Consider the following 18,124-nt stretch of genomic DNA (forward strand, 5'->3'; position numbering starts at 1 on the left):
ATAAAATTCTGCCTGGACTTCCCTTTAGGCCTAACAGAAAATGGAAATAAAAGGCAGAATAAGAAATTTAGATCAGACCACGCTCTCCCATACTTCAACTTTATTAAAGATATGATGCGCTTTTTATCAGCGATATGTGAAATTATATTTATTTAGTTGTTTCTGTGAATCTACAATGACCGTCATATTTAAAGTTTAATTTCCGTACACGAACGGGAGTTTTGCGGTCTTAGATATTAATAATATATGCCCAGGTAATACCCACAATTCAAGTTCTTCCAGGCTAGGACCTAGAATGACCTGTTAACTATACAACTTCATTTTGGAGTCAACCTGGAAATTTTAAAAATAAACCTTTCTCTAAGAAAGTCACAATGTCGTGATTAAATTTCCATACATTAAAAATCCACAATTATATCAGTAAATAATACAATTAATTGGTGTAACTGTGAACTTTTTATATACAACAAATCAATCTTTATTAAGTTTGCTGTTAATCAGCTCAGTGGTCTGGTAAAACTAAAGTATATTTATTTTTAGTTAAAGTTTGGTACGCTATAATCATTTTTATCCAGCCAACACGTCAAGTCTCCATTAAACTTCTCGACTGAGAGAGTTTATCAAAGAAATTTTTTTCTTTTTTACTCCCAAATGTAAGTAATACAATACCGAGGATTTTACGGCACCGCTAATGCCCTCGAAACGTCTATAGGTAATGGCAGTCATCAAAAATCGCGGGAGTGGCAAGATGGCGGAGAGAATCGATCAGTGTCAGGTGCAAGTTTCCAACACAATCAAAACATTCGGGAATGACTCTCACTGGGAGGAAGAACCCGAGCCAGAATTCTCCTCTTTCTCTTCCAAATTCGTGGCTTTTTCTTCTCCAGGATGTGAAAAATACCCAGCATTTTTTAGAAGGAATGCTGACTGGTCGCTATTACGACGTAGGGAGTGTTCTGAGGACGTCATGAGAAAGCAGGGGAATTTTACATTAAAGGCGAAAAAGTCGAATTGCAGAACTCAGTAAATACTAAGCAATGGACGAACTGTAGCTGTGACAGAAGATATGATGGAGAGTGTATAACCTTCACTCGTGAAGAGACAAAACGAAATAACTTAGAAACCAATATATATATAATTTATATATATATATATATATATATATATATATATATATATATATATATATGTATGTATATAGAAATTATCAACACACAATTACGTGTGGAACAGAAATGCATTCTGATTCACATCAGAATCTTTCAACCCAGGTCTTTCAATTGGAAGACCTGGGTATGATCCTGATGTCAGTCAGAAGAAAAATATATGATATTATAAATATATATATATATATATATATATATATATATATATATATATATATATATATATATATATATATATATTGAATGATGTATTTTAACCACCACTTCAAAAGCCAGCAGTGTCTTTCAGCACTTCTTATAAGGTCAAATAATTTTTTTATGTTCTGTTATTCCAGCAGATGACCGTTGGAAAAAACAAAAAAAAAAAAAAAAATACAAGTAAAGGATAGGAAAAATGGGCAAAAATTCGAAACAAAATTGGCAAGAAATTAAGAAAAAAGGCAAAAATAGGGAAACATAGGCAAAAGTTTGGAAAAATAGGCAAAAACAGGAAAAAATAGGCAAAAATAGGAAAATTAGGCAGAAATGAGAAACATGGGCAATAATAAGAAAATACAGGCAATAGACAGGAAAAATAGGCAAAAAATAAGAAAAACTGACAAAAATTGGAAAAATAGGCAAAACAGAGGAAAAATGGGCAGAAAATAGGAAAAACAGGCAAAAATCGGAAAAAATGGGCAAAAACAGGAACGGGCAAAAGCTAGACGGAAATATAAAAATAGGCAAAAATCGGAAAAATAGGCAAAAATATGAAAAATAAACAGAAAATAGGAAAAAAGCAAAAACAGGGAAAATTAGGCAAAAAACTGGAACAAAATAGGCAACAACAACAAAAAACAAGCCTACACAAATCATATTTTCGGGAGTTACCCTCACCCCCTATTATTGAAATTCCTGGAGCACCTTCGTCGAAGGAATATTCCAGTACGCCCATTAAGGGCGAGGGTACTCTGTTATGCAATGGAATATTCAGCCTTGTTGAGCCATGAGTCTCTGCATAGACTATATTCCTGTACACTGAAGTCAGAAGCTTTCGAGAATGTATAATAATAATAATAATAATAATAATAATAATAATAATAATAATAATAATAATGACGAGGATCAAGGGGAAGAGGAGGAGGAGGAGGAGGAGGAGGAGGAGGAGGAAAAGGAGGCGCAGTATAACAGGCTTAATTTGACTGAAGTTCCTGCGGAGATCCAATGCATTTCTGCTCCAATACAATTCTCCTTGTATTTCAGTAATTTGCTTGCATTCTTTTACCATCTATTTATTAATCTGTTAATTTATTTTTTTCTATTTTAATAAACGATCTCTTCTTTCTGTATTTCATAATACCTTCTGTAACTATCTTCTAGTGAACACCATATTCTTTGGGAGCTGGAATTTAAAGTCAATTGCCCTTGAGCGCTTGCTCCATATAAACAGGGTTCGTGTTCTTAATAATAATAATAATAATAATAATAATAATAATAATAATAATAATAATAATAATAATAATAGTGAGGGAATTTTTTTTCCTATCAGTCCCACCTAAGAATCATTGATTTCCCCTTATGTTTTTCAACATTTATCAAGATTTTCAAAACAAAAATAAAATCAGTCGGAAGACTTACGTAAAACTGGCATTCAACGAGTCATTTGTAATTATTTAATTAAAATCCTATGCATGGCTGCTAAATGAGATACTTTAACAAAAGAAGGCATAAAGAGAGCTAATGGGTTTGTGATATATGGCTATTATTATTAGTCTAAAAATAATAGCTAGCTATATAAATAGATAGATAGATAAATGGATAGATAGATAGATACACAAAGAGACAGACAGGTAGGTAGACAGAGAGATAACAGACTGATAGATAGATAGATAGATAGATAGATAGATAGATAGATAGATAGATAGATACATAGATAGACGGGCAGACAGACAGACAGGCAGATAGATAGATAGATAGATAGATAGATAGATAGATAGATAGATAGATAGACAGACAGACAGACAGACAGACAGACAGACAGACAGACAGATGGATAGATAGATAGATAGATAGATAGATAGATAGATAGATAGATAGATAGATAAATAGATAGATAGATAGACAGACAGACAGATAGATAGGTAGACAGATAGACGGACAGACAGACAGACAGATATATAGACAGACAGATAGATAGATAGACGAACAGACGAATAGATAGATAGATCGGTAGAAGGACAGACAGACAGACAGATAGATAGATAGATAGATAGATCGATAGAAGGACAGGCAGACATATAGGTGGATAGACTAATAGATAGGTAGATACATAGACAAAAAGACAGACAAACAGACAGACAGAGAGAGAGAGAGATAGACAGATAGGGGGACAGCCAGATACAGAGATAGACAGAGCTCGCGTTTCGACAAATATTTGCGTTACCAAAGGTCATGATGTTTTCTGTGAGCCTTTATAGAACAGAGGAATCTGTTCGGCCGTAAAGAACAAGCCCTGTCTTTTTGGTACTCTCTCGATTTTTATGTTAGTTTAGTTCAGTTTAAACTTTGGGGTTTTATATATATATATATATATATATATATATATATATATATATATATATATATATATATATATATATATATATACATAGAGAGAGAGAGAGAGAGAGAGAGAGAGACACACACACACACACACACACACACATATATATATATATATATATATATATATATATATATATATATATATATATATATATATATATATATATATATATACACCTATAAATATGTGTGCATATGTGTGTGTGTGTATATGTGTATCTGTGAGTGTCGACTAGACGCACTCAAACTGCATAGTAAGTCTTCAAAAATTGCCCTGTACAATTTCAAGATGTTGCATCATTATCATATGCATATTTTTCCTTGTCGTTTTAAGTAGCCGACATAAAAACGTTTCATGAACTCATATTAACCAAAAATATTAACTAAAAAGAAAGAGCTTTACGTCTTCCATTATGCAAGTAGACCTGTATGAATATATGTATAAGCCATCAAGGATCAGCAAAGCATCGTGTGGAAAGAGGAACACTGACCTATCACCATCAGCCTAGTAGCAGCAGCACTAGCAGCTCCCTTTGATATCAGTCATCCATTGCCATCAACGGGTAAAGCTGTCGTTAAAAAGAAGAAGAAAAAAAAACGTTGCGGGCGCGTTGATCCGGGATTTGGGGAAGTGGGGATGGGGAGGAAGGAGGTGGTGTCCAATGCCGAGTGGACATCACAGCGAAGTGGACACCTCCATTTGGATGGTCGGTGAGACATCAAAGATCAGCACAGACAGACTGAGTTGCGTGTTACTGTAGAACCCTGTCTGAAGGACGTCGATCTTAATAGACTCGGTCTAGACTGCAGTGTTACCAGATGCGTGGGTATGACAAGGCTTAATTCAACTTCGATCGACATTTGTTCATAACAAAAATTGTTACTGTCTTTATTTCCCGTTTAGAATGATAAGTACAAATTTACTTGTAAAGACGATATTAAGAATAGTTATTGCAAGATTAACGTCTGGTTAAGTTATAAAGTAATCCTAACTGAGAGATATGTATTAATTTATGCCGTATAGCCTAATCGTTATTCTAGCAGCAAACCTTTCGTAATTTTTCGCGTAACTTCTGATAAATCCAGATTAAATGCTTCTCTTCATTTTTTAAGACATTGCCTTCATTTTTAACAAATACTGATAGACAAATGTTTTAATTATGCTTAAGAGTTTCCCTGGATAAAACCGTAATCAACTTAAAACTAATGTTATGGACAAAACTGATAAAAATTTAGTTATATTCAAGTTGTAGTCAAATCTTCAGTAGTTCGGTTTCAGTACTCATTACATATTAGTGCTTAGCGTTTGCTGTGAAGTACTGAAATTTCAGATAATAATAATAATAATAATAATAATAATAATAATAATAATAATAATAATAATAAGTCCGTAGAGGAAAAATAAAACGACTTCAAATTGAGACCGTCGAGTGTAAGTAGCATGGAGTGGCTATCTCTCAGCCGAGAGCTAGTGACCTCTAGTGGCCATATTATGAAACACGTAGTGCATAACACCTACTGTAATGACGAAACTCTAAGGCATTACATTGCATTCTTTTCCTTTTTTTAAGAATCATAAGAGAGTATTGTTTTATAAAACAGGCAAATCAGTTATTACTGTGCAATATATTTTGAAATAATATCGTATTTATTGGGGCAGTGTTTAATGGAAGTTCTAAAAACAGGTTCAGCAAAATGTGATTTTTTTCCCGCCTTGCTCAGCGTCTTTTAAACTATCCGACGCCAGAACTCTAACACAGTCTTTTCTTTCTATTCTAAGAGTCTGGAACTATTCTTAGAAAGGCAGAATAAAGACTATCATGAGAGAGTGATTTTGTCCTATTTGGAATTAAAATTCTTCTTAAAGGAAGGATAAAACAATGATAACACCTGCCGAATCACTTGGCATAGGTCTACCGTCTGCTTGTCCAAGATTCTTTCCCTTGTTGTTAACTTTCTCGAATGCTTTTTATTTCCCCTTTCATGACGATTTGATAAGTCTTACCATAGAAAAATTATTATCTTTATTTATTCAAAGTTAAGTTCTACTTAGGAACAGCTATAAATGATATGGCACCTTACCAAAGCAATGGTTTGAGGGTATGAATCTAGCCTAGCTGCCAAATTTCATTTTTCTTTTAATTTTTCTCTTAATATTGTCAACATAATTTTGAGGAAAGCATAAATTAAATAAAGATTTGTTGCGTGTATGAAAAATACAACCATATATACTTTGTTTCGAATAACAGAATTTGGTTTTTTACGGTTTGTTTACGTAGTCCAGAAACACTATACCACCAAGTGTGGCGTCACGGAATCTTACCGAAAAACCACATTTAATAAATACACTTGGTTAACCAACTTTAATGCTGCTTTCATAGGTCTAAAACTCAAAAATTAATAGAATAAACAGTATCTTATAGGCCAACCTACTACAAAGAATCCTTAATGAGTTGACACAACCGGTGACCTATAGGCCTAGGCCTACTTACTACTAAACTTTCCAATAACGAGCAAGATGTTTTTTTCTCACTTTTCATTATGTGGCATATATTAGATTAATGATGTTCTGAATTAAATGTGGAATGCATGCTGTACTTACGTACCATAATAATATACTGAAAACATAAGGCATGTTTACAAACGTTTTTAAGCTTAGGCGTACCTACTGCTAACACTACATAGATCTAACTACACCATGATTATGGGTAAATAAATCTTAACATACTTTCCTTACCTATGAAATATTGTTCCAGTTTCCGCTAGAAGAATTCCTACGCCCATTTCCGCAATTACAAGCTGAAAAAACTTCCATAATGAAGATAATAAACAGGAAAAAATCTCAAGACAAAATTAGCATACTTCCTGACGCCGACCGTTCCCGGGCTACTGAGGGTGGTGGAAAAACCGTTCTGCAGTGTTGCCACATTTCCATACCGTGACTTCCACGCTCATCTGAATTTTAAATTCATTCAACCATATGTAAAATCTAACGTATATAAAACAATATATGCTTTCCTTCAGTCTAAAGATGATTTACCGTAAACTTCCCTTATCACAATCATTTTTTACATTTATTAAAACAATTTTAAATAGCTTTAAATTACCTTATTTAGATGGAAACCTAATGCTGTCACTCTGCATTCGACGTGTCAGTCAAGACATCGCTCCTCAATCGACTCCTCCTGCTTCGTGATTCGGCGTAAACAACCATTCTTTGATGGCTCGTTATCCGGTCATTATTATATAAACATATATATAAATATGCAAATGGCCGAGAACATAGGTCAATGAATCATATAATATAAGAAAGTAATATATCTGACCACGATAAACCCCTAGAAAGAGTGTGGACATTTTTTCCACACATAGTGTTGCAGACCGTTAAATGAAGACGCCATGTTGTGCATCAAAACTTCCACAACGGATGCCATATTTCTGCGTTTCGGTAACACTGGGAGGAAGCGCCGCCCTGGTGGCGACTCACGGAACCATATATAGTAGGGGAGAGCGGGGCTAGCTGCATCGCGGGTAAGTTGCATCAGTGGGCATAACTGGCAACTCGGCGCCTGTAGTAGGCTGATAGGCGGTTCAAATGTGTGTTGGTCAGTGCGGACACAGCTGCGAGAGAGAGAGGCGAATTGTGCAAGAGCTTTTGAATTTATGATAAATTTACTGATTTCGACCTTGGTAAGTAATTTTTATCGATTTCACTATTTTTCTTGTACCTCATGTATTTATATTAGTAACAGTGTTTTGAAAATATCTATATAATTCTGTTCTATATGCAATTATTTTCCTTACAAATTTGCATTAGAATGACCGTTAGTATATATCTAGCTGGCGATCAAATTTTGATTGTTGTCAAGGGGCAAGTTGAATCATTCACGATGGGGCAAGTTGAATCATGGTTCAACTTGCCCCATTAGTAAATTTATTACATTACTTTTAATTAAAATATTCTTATGCATTCAACTCGTTTTATTAATTTCAGAAATGAACCCATTCCTTCCACTTCTGCAGCAATTGACACGCTTCTCTCCATTTCTACAGCAGTAGAAACACAACCTTCTTTCATTACTGATGAAGTTGAAACTGCAAATGTTGGTGAGTCTTCACTTTGCCCTGAAAAAATTATGCCTCATCCAAAAGCAACACCTCGGAAAAAGAAATACAATACAGGCAGAAAAGCACGTAAGAGTGCCATATTAACAGACACACCTGAAAAAAATGCTCTGTATGCTGAAGCCACTATGAAAAAAAATAAAAAGAGCAATGTCAAAGAAAAGAAAGCCACCAAAAAGAGGAAGCAGGAGTTTCCACACAAAGTTCGATCCAAAAAACCAGCTGTAAAGTACGACACATCCAGCTCAGACGACGAAGACTGGTATTGTCTGATATGTGTAGAGCCCTATTCCAATAGCAGGCCCCGGGAGAAATGGATTCAATGTAGTACATGCAGAGGATGGTCTCATGAGGAATGCTCGGGAACAGATAGAGCTTTATATTATATTTGTCATAACTGTGAATCTGACGATGAATAAATTTAAGGTTCATCGGTTCAGTTTATTGTGGTTTTGTATTTACTTATCATTGAAATAATCTCTCAAAAATTATAAATTGCTTATGATTCAACTTGCCCCTCATACTGATGCAACTTGCCCCACAGATGGGGTAAGTTGCATCAAATATATTTTTAATTATATATCAAAATTAAATATATAAGAAATTATTTTTATTAATATCTACGCATGTGAACTCGATGATGAGGTCTTGTATATTTATATATGACAACTGAATTTCAATTAAATGAATGTTACACAATTCTGTAGAAGGAAATGTAAAATTTGATGCAACTAGCCCCGCTCTCCCCTATTAGTGCATAAATATAACATCTTCATTGATCACTTATCATTTATGGTGTAGACGGGAGGAGGATGCAAGGACGTGAAAGAGAGGGATACAAGGTGGATGGAAAATGGGGATGCAAGGACATGAAAGAGGGGGATGCACGGACATGAAAGAGGGGGATGCAAGGACACGACAGACGGGGATACACTCGAGATGGGAGATGCAAGGACTCTAAAGAGGGGGATACAACATGATAGGATGGGGATGCAAGGGCTTGAAAGAGGGGGACGCATGGAAGGGCAGTGCAAGAGAGGCGGTACAAGGAGGGTTGTAACTAGGACGCAAGGTCGTGAAGCGGGGATACAAGAAGGGTTCGAAGGTGGAACACAAGGACATGGGAGAGGGTGATACGAGGGGAATGTAAGGGCATGAAAGGCGTGGATACAAGGAGAGTTGGAAGGTGGGTGGAAGGACATGAAAGAGGGGGATACACAGAGGGCTGGAAAGAGAATGCAAGGGCACGAAGGGGGGTTGGGAGGGGGAATACGAGGACATGAAAGAGGGAATACAAGGGGGCTGCAAGGACTTGAAAGAGGGGATACAAGGAGGGTTGTAAGATGTTTGAAAGGACGTAAAAGAGGGGGATGCAAAGATGGCTGAAAGGGAATGCATGAACATGATAGATGGGGATACAAGGGGTTGCAAGTACTTGAAAGAGGGGGATACAGTGAGTGTCGTAAGATGGTTGGACGGACGTAAAAGAGGGAAATACAAAGACGGCTGGAAGGGGGATGCAATGACGTGGCACAAGGGTACTCGAGAAGTTAGAAGGGGATACAAAGACATGAAAGAGGGGGATACAAAGTGAATGGAAAAGTGTGTGTGCGGGCATGGAACAGGGGATACAAGGGGCGATGCAGGACGTGAAAGAGAGTGAGAAGGGGATGCAAGGTGGGCTGGAAGAGGATGGAGGAGTTGTATTTTGATAGCTAACGAAAAAAAAACAATGGAATGTTAATAACACAGATCTCAGTAACATAGGCCTAAGGAAAAGTTCAACAGCTGATCATTATTCAAAAAATATTAAATGAAAAGAAATGTAAAGTATTTAAATTTAAATATTTAATTTTTAAAGAGAAAGTTAACGAAAAAGAATCGATTATCAAATAATTAATTAGTAATTGATAATTCGGAACACAACAAACAATAATTCTTATTGTTTTTTGTGCATAATTATAGTTGACTAAAGTAAGTTTTAATTTACAAACAACAGGTAGAAAGAAAATGAATAACAATAACCACTGCATTTTTCATCAGAAGAAAATTAAAAGCTAAAATTATATTGAATTCATCATCTGGAAAATAATAAAAAATAATTCTTGATTCTTCAAAAGGGAATCAAACATTACCGCCATTCCAGTCATTATTTTCATGCGATATTTTTTTTTTTTTTTCATTTTGCTTTTGACAATTAATGTTTCTTTATTTCTGGCATTTTCAAAATGCGAAAATATTATCCTTTCGATCCGCGTCAGCAAAATGTTAATATTTAAGCAAGAAACGAAATATTCAGAGGTGTTTGTTCGTGAAAATATGGAAGTACTCCACTGGCCTTTATTTTTAGTAACATTTTCTGTTTTTGGGGAGACCGTATTGCTTTCAGGTTAATTCCTGACTAAGTATATACCGTTTTTTTTAGTTTTCTGTAGAAGAAAACTATTGTGCCAGCTTTGTCTGTCCGTCCGCACTTTTTTCTGTAAGCACTTTTTCTGTCATCCCTCAGAGCTTAAAACCTACTGAGGCTAGAGGGCTGCAAATTGGTATGTTGATCATCCACCCTCTAATCATCAAACATACCAAACTGCAGCCCTCTAGCCTCAGTAGTTTTTATTTTATTTAAGGTTAAAGTTGGCCATAATCGTGATTCTGGTAACAATATAGGATAGGCCACCACCGGCCCGTACTTAAAGTTTCATTGTCCGCGGCTCATGCAGCATTATACCGAGACCACCGGAAGCTAGATCTATTTTCGGTGGCCTTTATTATACGCTGTAGCGGCTGCACAGAAAACTCGATTGCGTCGAAGAAACTTCTGCGCATTTTTTACTTGTTTTTATGATAACTCGCGCGCACACACTCACACACATATATATACCTATATATATACACACACACATATATATATGTATATATATATACATATATATACCTATATATACATATATATATATATATATATATATATATATATATATATATATATATATATATATATATATATATATATATATATATATATATATATATATATATATATATATATATATATATATATATATATATATATATATATATATATATATATATATAACAAAATTTTGGGAGATTCGATTTGCTACAGTTATATATAAATCTTAGCCAGCAGGTCTTAGATATTCTATTATTAATAAATAATTCAAGACGAAAGCAATTATATTAACATCGCTGCTTTTCACATTCGTTATTATAAAATAAAAACCAAAAGTTAAAGAAAATGTAAGATGAATATAGTGAATATCCTATTAAATATCTCCTGATGAGTAACGGAAGGACTCCCTTCCTTACCTTCTGTCCTATCCAGCTTTAATCCTTGTTTATGTCCAGCGGCGTGTAATGGGTCCTAGGTCCTACTCCCCCATCCTACAGACTAATCCCCTGATCCAGCGCAGGACATAAAGGATTCCATGCAAATGCCAGGGCGCTATTCGGCCAAATCTCGGTCACACTCCTTCTGAGCTCATTGGGACGTTTCAGGATCTCACGACGCCCTGTTTGTTAGAAGGATATTCTTCCTTTATCCTTTGATACGCACTGCTTTCATTTGGCGAATATTTGTTAGGATAAGGTCAAGTGGAATATCGGACATTCGTGTGTGCGTGTGTGTGTGTGTGTGTGTGTGTGTATATATATATATATATATATATATATATATATATATATATATATATATATATATATATATACACACACACACACACAATATATGTATAAATACATATGTATATGTATTATGTATATGTATGTATATGTATATATATATATATATATATATATATATATATATATATATATATATATATATATATATATATATATATACATGACAAGTGGTAACTCTTGATTACACGTGAAACAAACAATGAAAAAATATTGACAATAAAAAAAAGAACAAGTAAACAAATATTCGTTCTATGAATCAAAAGTATTTTACTTTTCTAAACAGTTTCAGGGAAACAAATATCGTGATAAGAATTCGCCAAAATAACATCCCACCATTTGCCTGGGTTCCTTCATGTCCTATGCAATATTATCCCGGGGAATCCCCGGAGGATGACGGGGATTAGCCCCTGGGATCGAGAGAAGGACACCGACCCATTACGCGCCTCTGGACATAAAGAAGGATTAAATCAGGATAGGATGGAAGGTAAAGAGTTTTTCTTCATTATTTATCAGTGTTATGTTTTCCTGCTAATAATTGTCACTTCCAGAGATCAAATGATACACCGCAAATTGAGTATTATTGGTAATTATTTTCTTAATAATTTTGAGCTGTTAATTGAACACTTTCTGTTATAATATATATATATATATATATATATATATATATATATATATATATATATATATATATATATATATATATATATATATATATATATATATATATATATATATTATATATATATATATATATATATATATATATATATATATATATATATATATATATATATATATATATGTAGAACCTACTGGTCACCTTTTACCAGACACATATGTAATTCTAATGAGAAACTGAAGAGGCTTTGATGCCGGGTCGCGGGAAACGAACCCGCACCACCATAATCACAAGGTCAGGTCGGCAACGTCACCTCCTTGTGATTAAGGTGACGCGGGTTCGTTCCCTGCGACCGGGCATCAAAGTCTCTTCAGTTTCTTGCGTTTGGATCTTACGGCTTCGTAGTTACAAGCATATCCCAAAAAGCGGGAAGAATTCGAGAATTTAAGAGGGCATTGTGGCTATTAGAATTACACACACATATATATATAATCTATTCTCATACGCACAGAAAGCCAGTATATATAATTAAGCCTACTTTCGCTGAAATCTATCCCCCATCGAAGCCTCAGAGTTCGGGGGAAAAAAACTTCCGGTTGTTAAAACTTCGACATTCCGAAAGTTCTGGTTTTCCGCCGAATAACAAACGTAAGTTTTCGTTTCGTCGAAAGTATATAGAAATTCATTCCTTTCTGTAAACTTTCCAAGGAAAAAGGAGAGCTGCCGATATTTTCCGATAACAAGACCGAAGGAATAGCATTTTCTTCATTTTGGTGTGTGCAATTGGAACCTCGAAAGTTGAAGTAAATATGCAGTGCATTGCTACTCTAAAACTATTCTTTTTTATCTTAATAATTTACTTATATTTTTATCTATCTATTTAATAATTTTTTCTCTCTCTTTTTTAGTAACTTATCTCTTGTTTCCGTATTTCCTATTACTTTCTGTTACTTCTTTCAAATGAACAACATATTCGTTGGAAGTTTGAATTTCAAGTCAATGGCCCCTTTTGTGGGCTTATTTCATGTGAGCAGGATTCATCTTCTGAAATAATAATAATAATAATAATAATAATAATAATAATAATAATAATAATTCTGCTTTCTTACCGTTGGCTCTTCACGACAGTTTTAGTGTTTAAATCGTGATAAAATATATTTTATCAGTCAATCAATTTTTTTTTAAGAACGGGCTTAAAATATATTTCAAGCATAACTGTTTATTGAAATAAAAATGATAGCCACAGCATATCATTTTATGATCAGTGCTTCTTGTCTCCATTTTGCCTTTTATTTTCCTTATTGTTTCTTGTTTCTACTTCCCTTTTTGTTTCCCTCATTGTTTCCTGTCTCCATTTCGCCTTTTATTTTCCTCATTGTTCCTTGTCTCCACTTCTCCTTTTATTTTCCTCGTTTCTTCTTGTTTCCATTTCCCCTTTTATCTTCCTCATTGTTTTTTGTCCCCATTTCCCCTTTAATATTCCTCATTTTTTCTTGTTTCCATTCACTTTTATTTTCCTCACTGTTTCTTGTTTCCATTCCCCTTTTATTTTCCTCGTTGTTTCTTGTCTCCATTTCCCCTTTTATTTTATAATTTTTTCTTGTCCCTATTTCCTCTTTTATCTTCCTCATTGTTTCTTGTCCCCATTTCCCCTTTTATTTTCCTCATTGTTTTTTGTTTCCATTTCCCCTTTTATTTTCCTCATTGTTTCCTGTCTCCATTTCCCCTTTTATCTTCCTCATGGTTTTTTTTGTCTCCATTTCCCCTTTTATTTTCCTCATTGTTTCTTGTTTACATTCCCCTTTTATCTTCATCATTGTTTTTTGTCTCTACTTCCCCTTTTATTTTTCTCATTGTTTCCTGTCTCCATTTCCCCTTTTATTTTCCCCATTGTTTCCTGTCTCTATTTCCCCTTTTATTTTCCTCATTGTTTCTTGCCTCCATTTCCCTTTTATTTCCCTCATTATTTCCTTTCTTCATTTCCTATTTACTTTCCTCATTTTTTTCACATCTCCATTCCCCTTTTATTCTCCTCATTGTTTCTTGTCCCCATTTCCCGTTTATTTTTCTCACTTTTTCCCTATCTCCTTATGTACTCCTCTACATTATTCATAATGAGAACAACAGATGACCACTGAGGTCTAAAATATGTTCCCGGAAGGTAGCGCCTCCTAGCGACAAAAATTATGCAAAGCACATTCGAGCTTATAAATCAAAACGCGTGATATTGCCTTGTCAGGATTTATCACAAAGGATTATGCCTCTTGGTAGAGGAAAAAAATACTAAGGAGGATGAAGTAAGGAATAAAATTGTTTTACGATTTTGTGCATTGTGGTCTCTATATTGTTTAGTATAAGGAAAAGTATTAGAAGAATTAAATAAGGAATAAAATTGTTTTCAGATTTTGTGCAATGTTGTCTCTATATTGTTTAGTATATGGGAAAAATATTGGAAGAATGAAATAAGGAATAAAATTGTTTTCAGATTTTGTGCATCGTTGTCTCTATATTGTTTAGCATAAGGGAAAAATATTGGAAGAATGAAATGAGGAATAAAATTGTTTTCAGATTTTGTGCATCGTTGTCTCTATATTGTTCAGCATAAGGGAAAAATACTGGAAGAATTAAATAAGGAGCAAAATTGTTTTCAGATTTTGTGCATCGTTGTCTCTATATTGTTTAGTATAAGGGAAAAATATTGGAAGAATGAAATAAGGAATAAAATTGTTTTCAGATTTTGTGCATTGTTGTCTCTATATTGTTTAGTATAAGGGAAAAATATTGGAAGAATGAAATAAGGAATAAAATTGTTTTCAGATTTTGTGCATCGTTGTCTCTATATTGTTTAGTATAAGGGAAAAATATTGGAAGAATGAAATAAGGAATAAAATTGTTTTCAGATTTTGTGCATCGTTGTCTCTATATTGTTTAGCATAAGGGAAAAATATTGGAAGAATGAAATAAGGAATAAAATTGTTTTCAGATTTTGTGCATTGTTGTCTCTATATTGTTTAGTATAAGGGAAAAATATTGGAAGAATGAAATAAGGAATAAAATTGTTTTGAAGATTTTGTACAATTTAGTCTATTGTCACGTATAAGGAAAAAATCTAGGGAGACTGACATAAGGAATAAAATTATTTTTAAGATTTTGCGTAATTTAGTTTCCATTAGGTTGAGTACGAGGAATAAAATCTAGGAAGGCTGAAATAAGAAATAAAATTATATTTAAGATTTTACACAATTTAGTCTCTAAATTGTTGAGTATGAGGAAAAAATCTAGGGAGGTTGAAATAAGGAATATTTTTTTTTTTTTAGATTTTGTGCATTGTAGTATCTAATTGCTGGGTATATGGAAAAAATCTAAGGAGGAGGAAATATTGGGGGAGAATTATTTTTAAAGTAATTCGGTTTATCTTGTTAAGTGTAAGTAAAAAGTAATCTAGAGAGACTGAAATGAGGAATAAAATTGTTTTTAAGATTTTGTACTATTTAGTCTCTATATTGCTGAGAATAAGGATAAAATAACCAGGGAGAATAAAATAAGGAATAAATATGTTTTTTCAAGACTTTCTGCATTGTAGTCAGTGTATTAATGAGTTGGAGGAAAAAACTCTGTGGAGACTGAAGTATGGAATATAATTGTTTTCAGATTTTGTGCATTGCAATCACTATATTGTTGAATTTGAGGAAAACCGTATTTTTTTTTTATAAAGCCTGCGTACCTTTGCTTTTTGTAAATTTTATTTTTATGTACATGCACTGTGACCTGGTGAAAAAAAATGTTAAGTTCTCATTTTTGATTTCCTGAGCTGTAGGAATTTGGGGATGTTAGAAAAATGTTTGCGAAGCCTACATACTCAGGATACATGTCAGAAAAATATATCTGCTGAGGTTTTTTGTGTTGAGGCAATGTTTTCTTTTGTTATGTCTGGATATTGTGAAATATGAAAAAATATATCTGTCACCTCTTATTGATGTGAACAGTAATATTTCTTTTTTTAATCTCAATTTTCTTGTTATCGCTCTTCTCACTCACTATTTCCTTATGTCACAAATAATGTATAGAGGGAACATTTATTATATATATATATATATATATATATATATATATATATATATATATATATATATATATATATATATATATATATGTGTGTGTGTGTGTGTGTGTGAGTATGTATGTACGTATCGTATGTATGTATGTATGTATGTATGTATGTATATATATATATATATATATATATATATATATATATATATATATATATATATATATATGTGTGTGTGTGTGTGTGTGTGTGTGTGTGTATATACATATATATATATATATATATATATATATATATATATATATATATATATATATATATATATATATATATATGTATATATATATATATACATGTTTTAATAAAGTTTTCATTTTTATTCGTGTGTCAAAAAATATTTTTATAAAAAATGTAATCGTGGAAAGAACATAAATAAAATCTAGACATTTTGAAAATCATTCAGCGTATTCTGAAGCAGAATTACTTAATTATGTTTATTTCATAAAAACAGAAACGATCAAGAATTAAAGTAACATTATATAAACATTTTGACTTATACTTACACTTAGAAAGTCAAGGCGAAATCAGATGATATAAACACCGAAAGATTTCCGGAATATAACACCTTACTTGGAATCTAAGTAGGTAGCGTTAAGCATATTTATGGAATGAAAGCTTGTTAATATTTACAGTTACTTAGAATTTAAGCAGTAGCGCCAAGAGTGAAGCTTTTATGACGCAGAATTGTTTCTTTTTAGCATTTTTGTATAAAACCATATGGTAAAAAACATGTTTTAAATAAACCATTACCATAAGCAGTATATATTAGTGTATATTCCATTTGGGTGTTTTAATCATGTCAAAATGTTTATATAATGCTTTGGCTAAAAATTTAGTGTTTTTCTTAACAAAAATTGAAAATGGGTCTATATATATATATATATATATATATATATATATATATATATATATATATATATATATATATATATATATATATATATGCGGATGAGTGATCAATTTTCAGATGTTAAGAAAACACTAAATTCAGAAGCCAAAGCATTATATAAACATTTTGACATCGCGATTAAAACACCCAAATGGAATATACACCTCTAATATATACTGCTTGCGTTCATGCGTGCGTTTACTTTCAATAAAACCGTAAAACATGTTTAAATAAACCATTACCATATGACTATAGTCTACAAAAATGCTAAAAAGAAACAATTCTGCGTCATAAAAAAGCTTCACTCTTGGCGCTACCTGCTTAAATTCTAAGTAACTGTAAATATTAACAAGCACTTTCATTCCATAAATATGCCTCTCACTTAACGCTACCTACTTAGATTCCAAGTAACTATTAACAAGTTACATAGTCTTCAGTTCGGAAATCTTTCGACCTCGTAAAATTATATAGACACTCCGATTTCGCCTTGACTTTCTAAGTGTAAGTATAAGTCAATCTATTTCTTCTCTATGTGTAGAGAATAGGGTTATTTTTTTATATTTTTTATAAGTTACTTTAATTCTTGATCGTTTCGTTTTTATGAAATAAAGATAATTAAGTAATTCTGCTTCAGAATACGCTGAATGATTTTCAAAATGTCACTGAGTCTAGATTTTATGTAATATGTTCTTTCCACGATTACATTTTTTTTTATAAAAATATATTTTGACACACGAATAAAAATGAAAACTTTATTAAAACATGTATATTAATCATTAACATTAATGCAACGAGACTAATAAAACTGGAAATCGTCAGTAACTTAAACCTTTTATCAAAGCCCACAAAAATCGGGTTTGTTTGAAGTATTTCTAAGCGATATAGAATTAAGCCCTAATCATAAAGATTTTTACAGTCTCCTGTCT

The 18,124-nt window shown here is 32.8% G+C and overlaps 1 protein-coding gene across 1 annotated transcript in view; it reads right to left on the minus strand.

Moving 5' to 3' along the window:
* Window positions 1-8,831: 8,831 nt before the first annotated feature.
* Window positions 8,832-18,124, minus strand: part of LOC136842755 (zinc finger BED domain-containing protein 5-like) — a 22,670-nt gene continuing 13,377 nt past the window's right edge. The window contains exon 2 of the mRNA XM_067110532.1: window positions 8,832-9,256. Within this exon, the coding sequence (XP_066966633.1) occupies window positions 8,832-9,256 (425 nt within the window). The remainder of the gene's footprint in view (window positions 9,257-18,124) is intronic.

The sequence above is a fragment of the Macrobrachium rosenbergii genome, chromosome 2 (assembly GCF_040412425.1).
Source record: "Macrobrachium rosenbergii isolate ZJJX-2024 chromosome 2, ASM4041242v1, whole genome shotgun sequence".
NCBI classification, from domain to species: Eukaryota; Metazoa; Arthropoda; class Malacostraca; order Decapoda; family Palaemonidae; genus Macrobrachium; species Macrobrachium rosenbergii.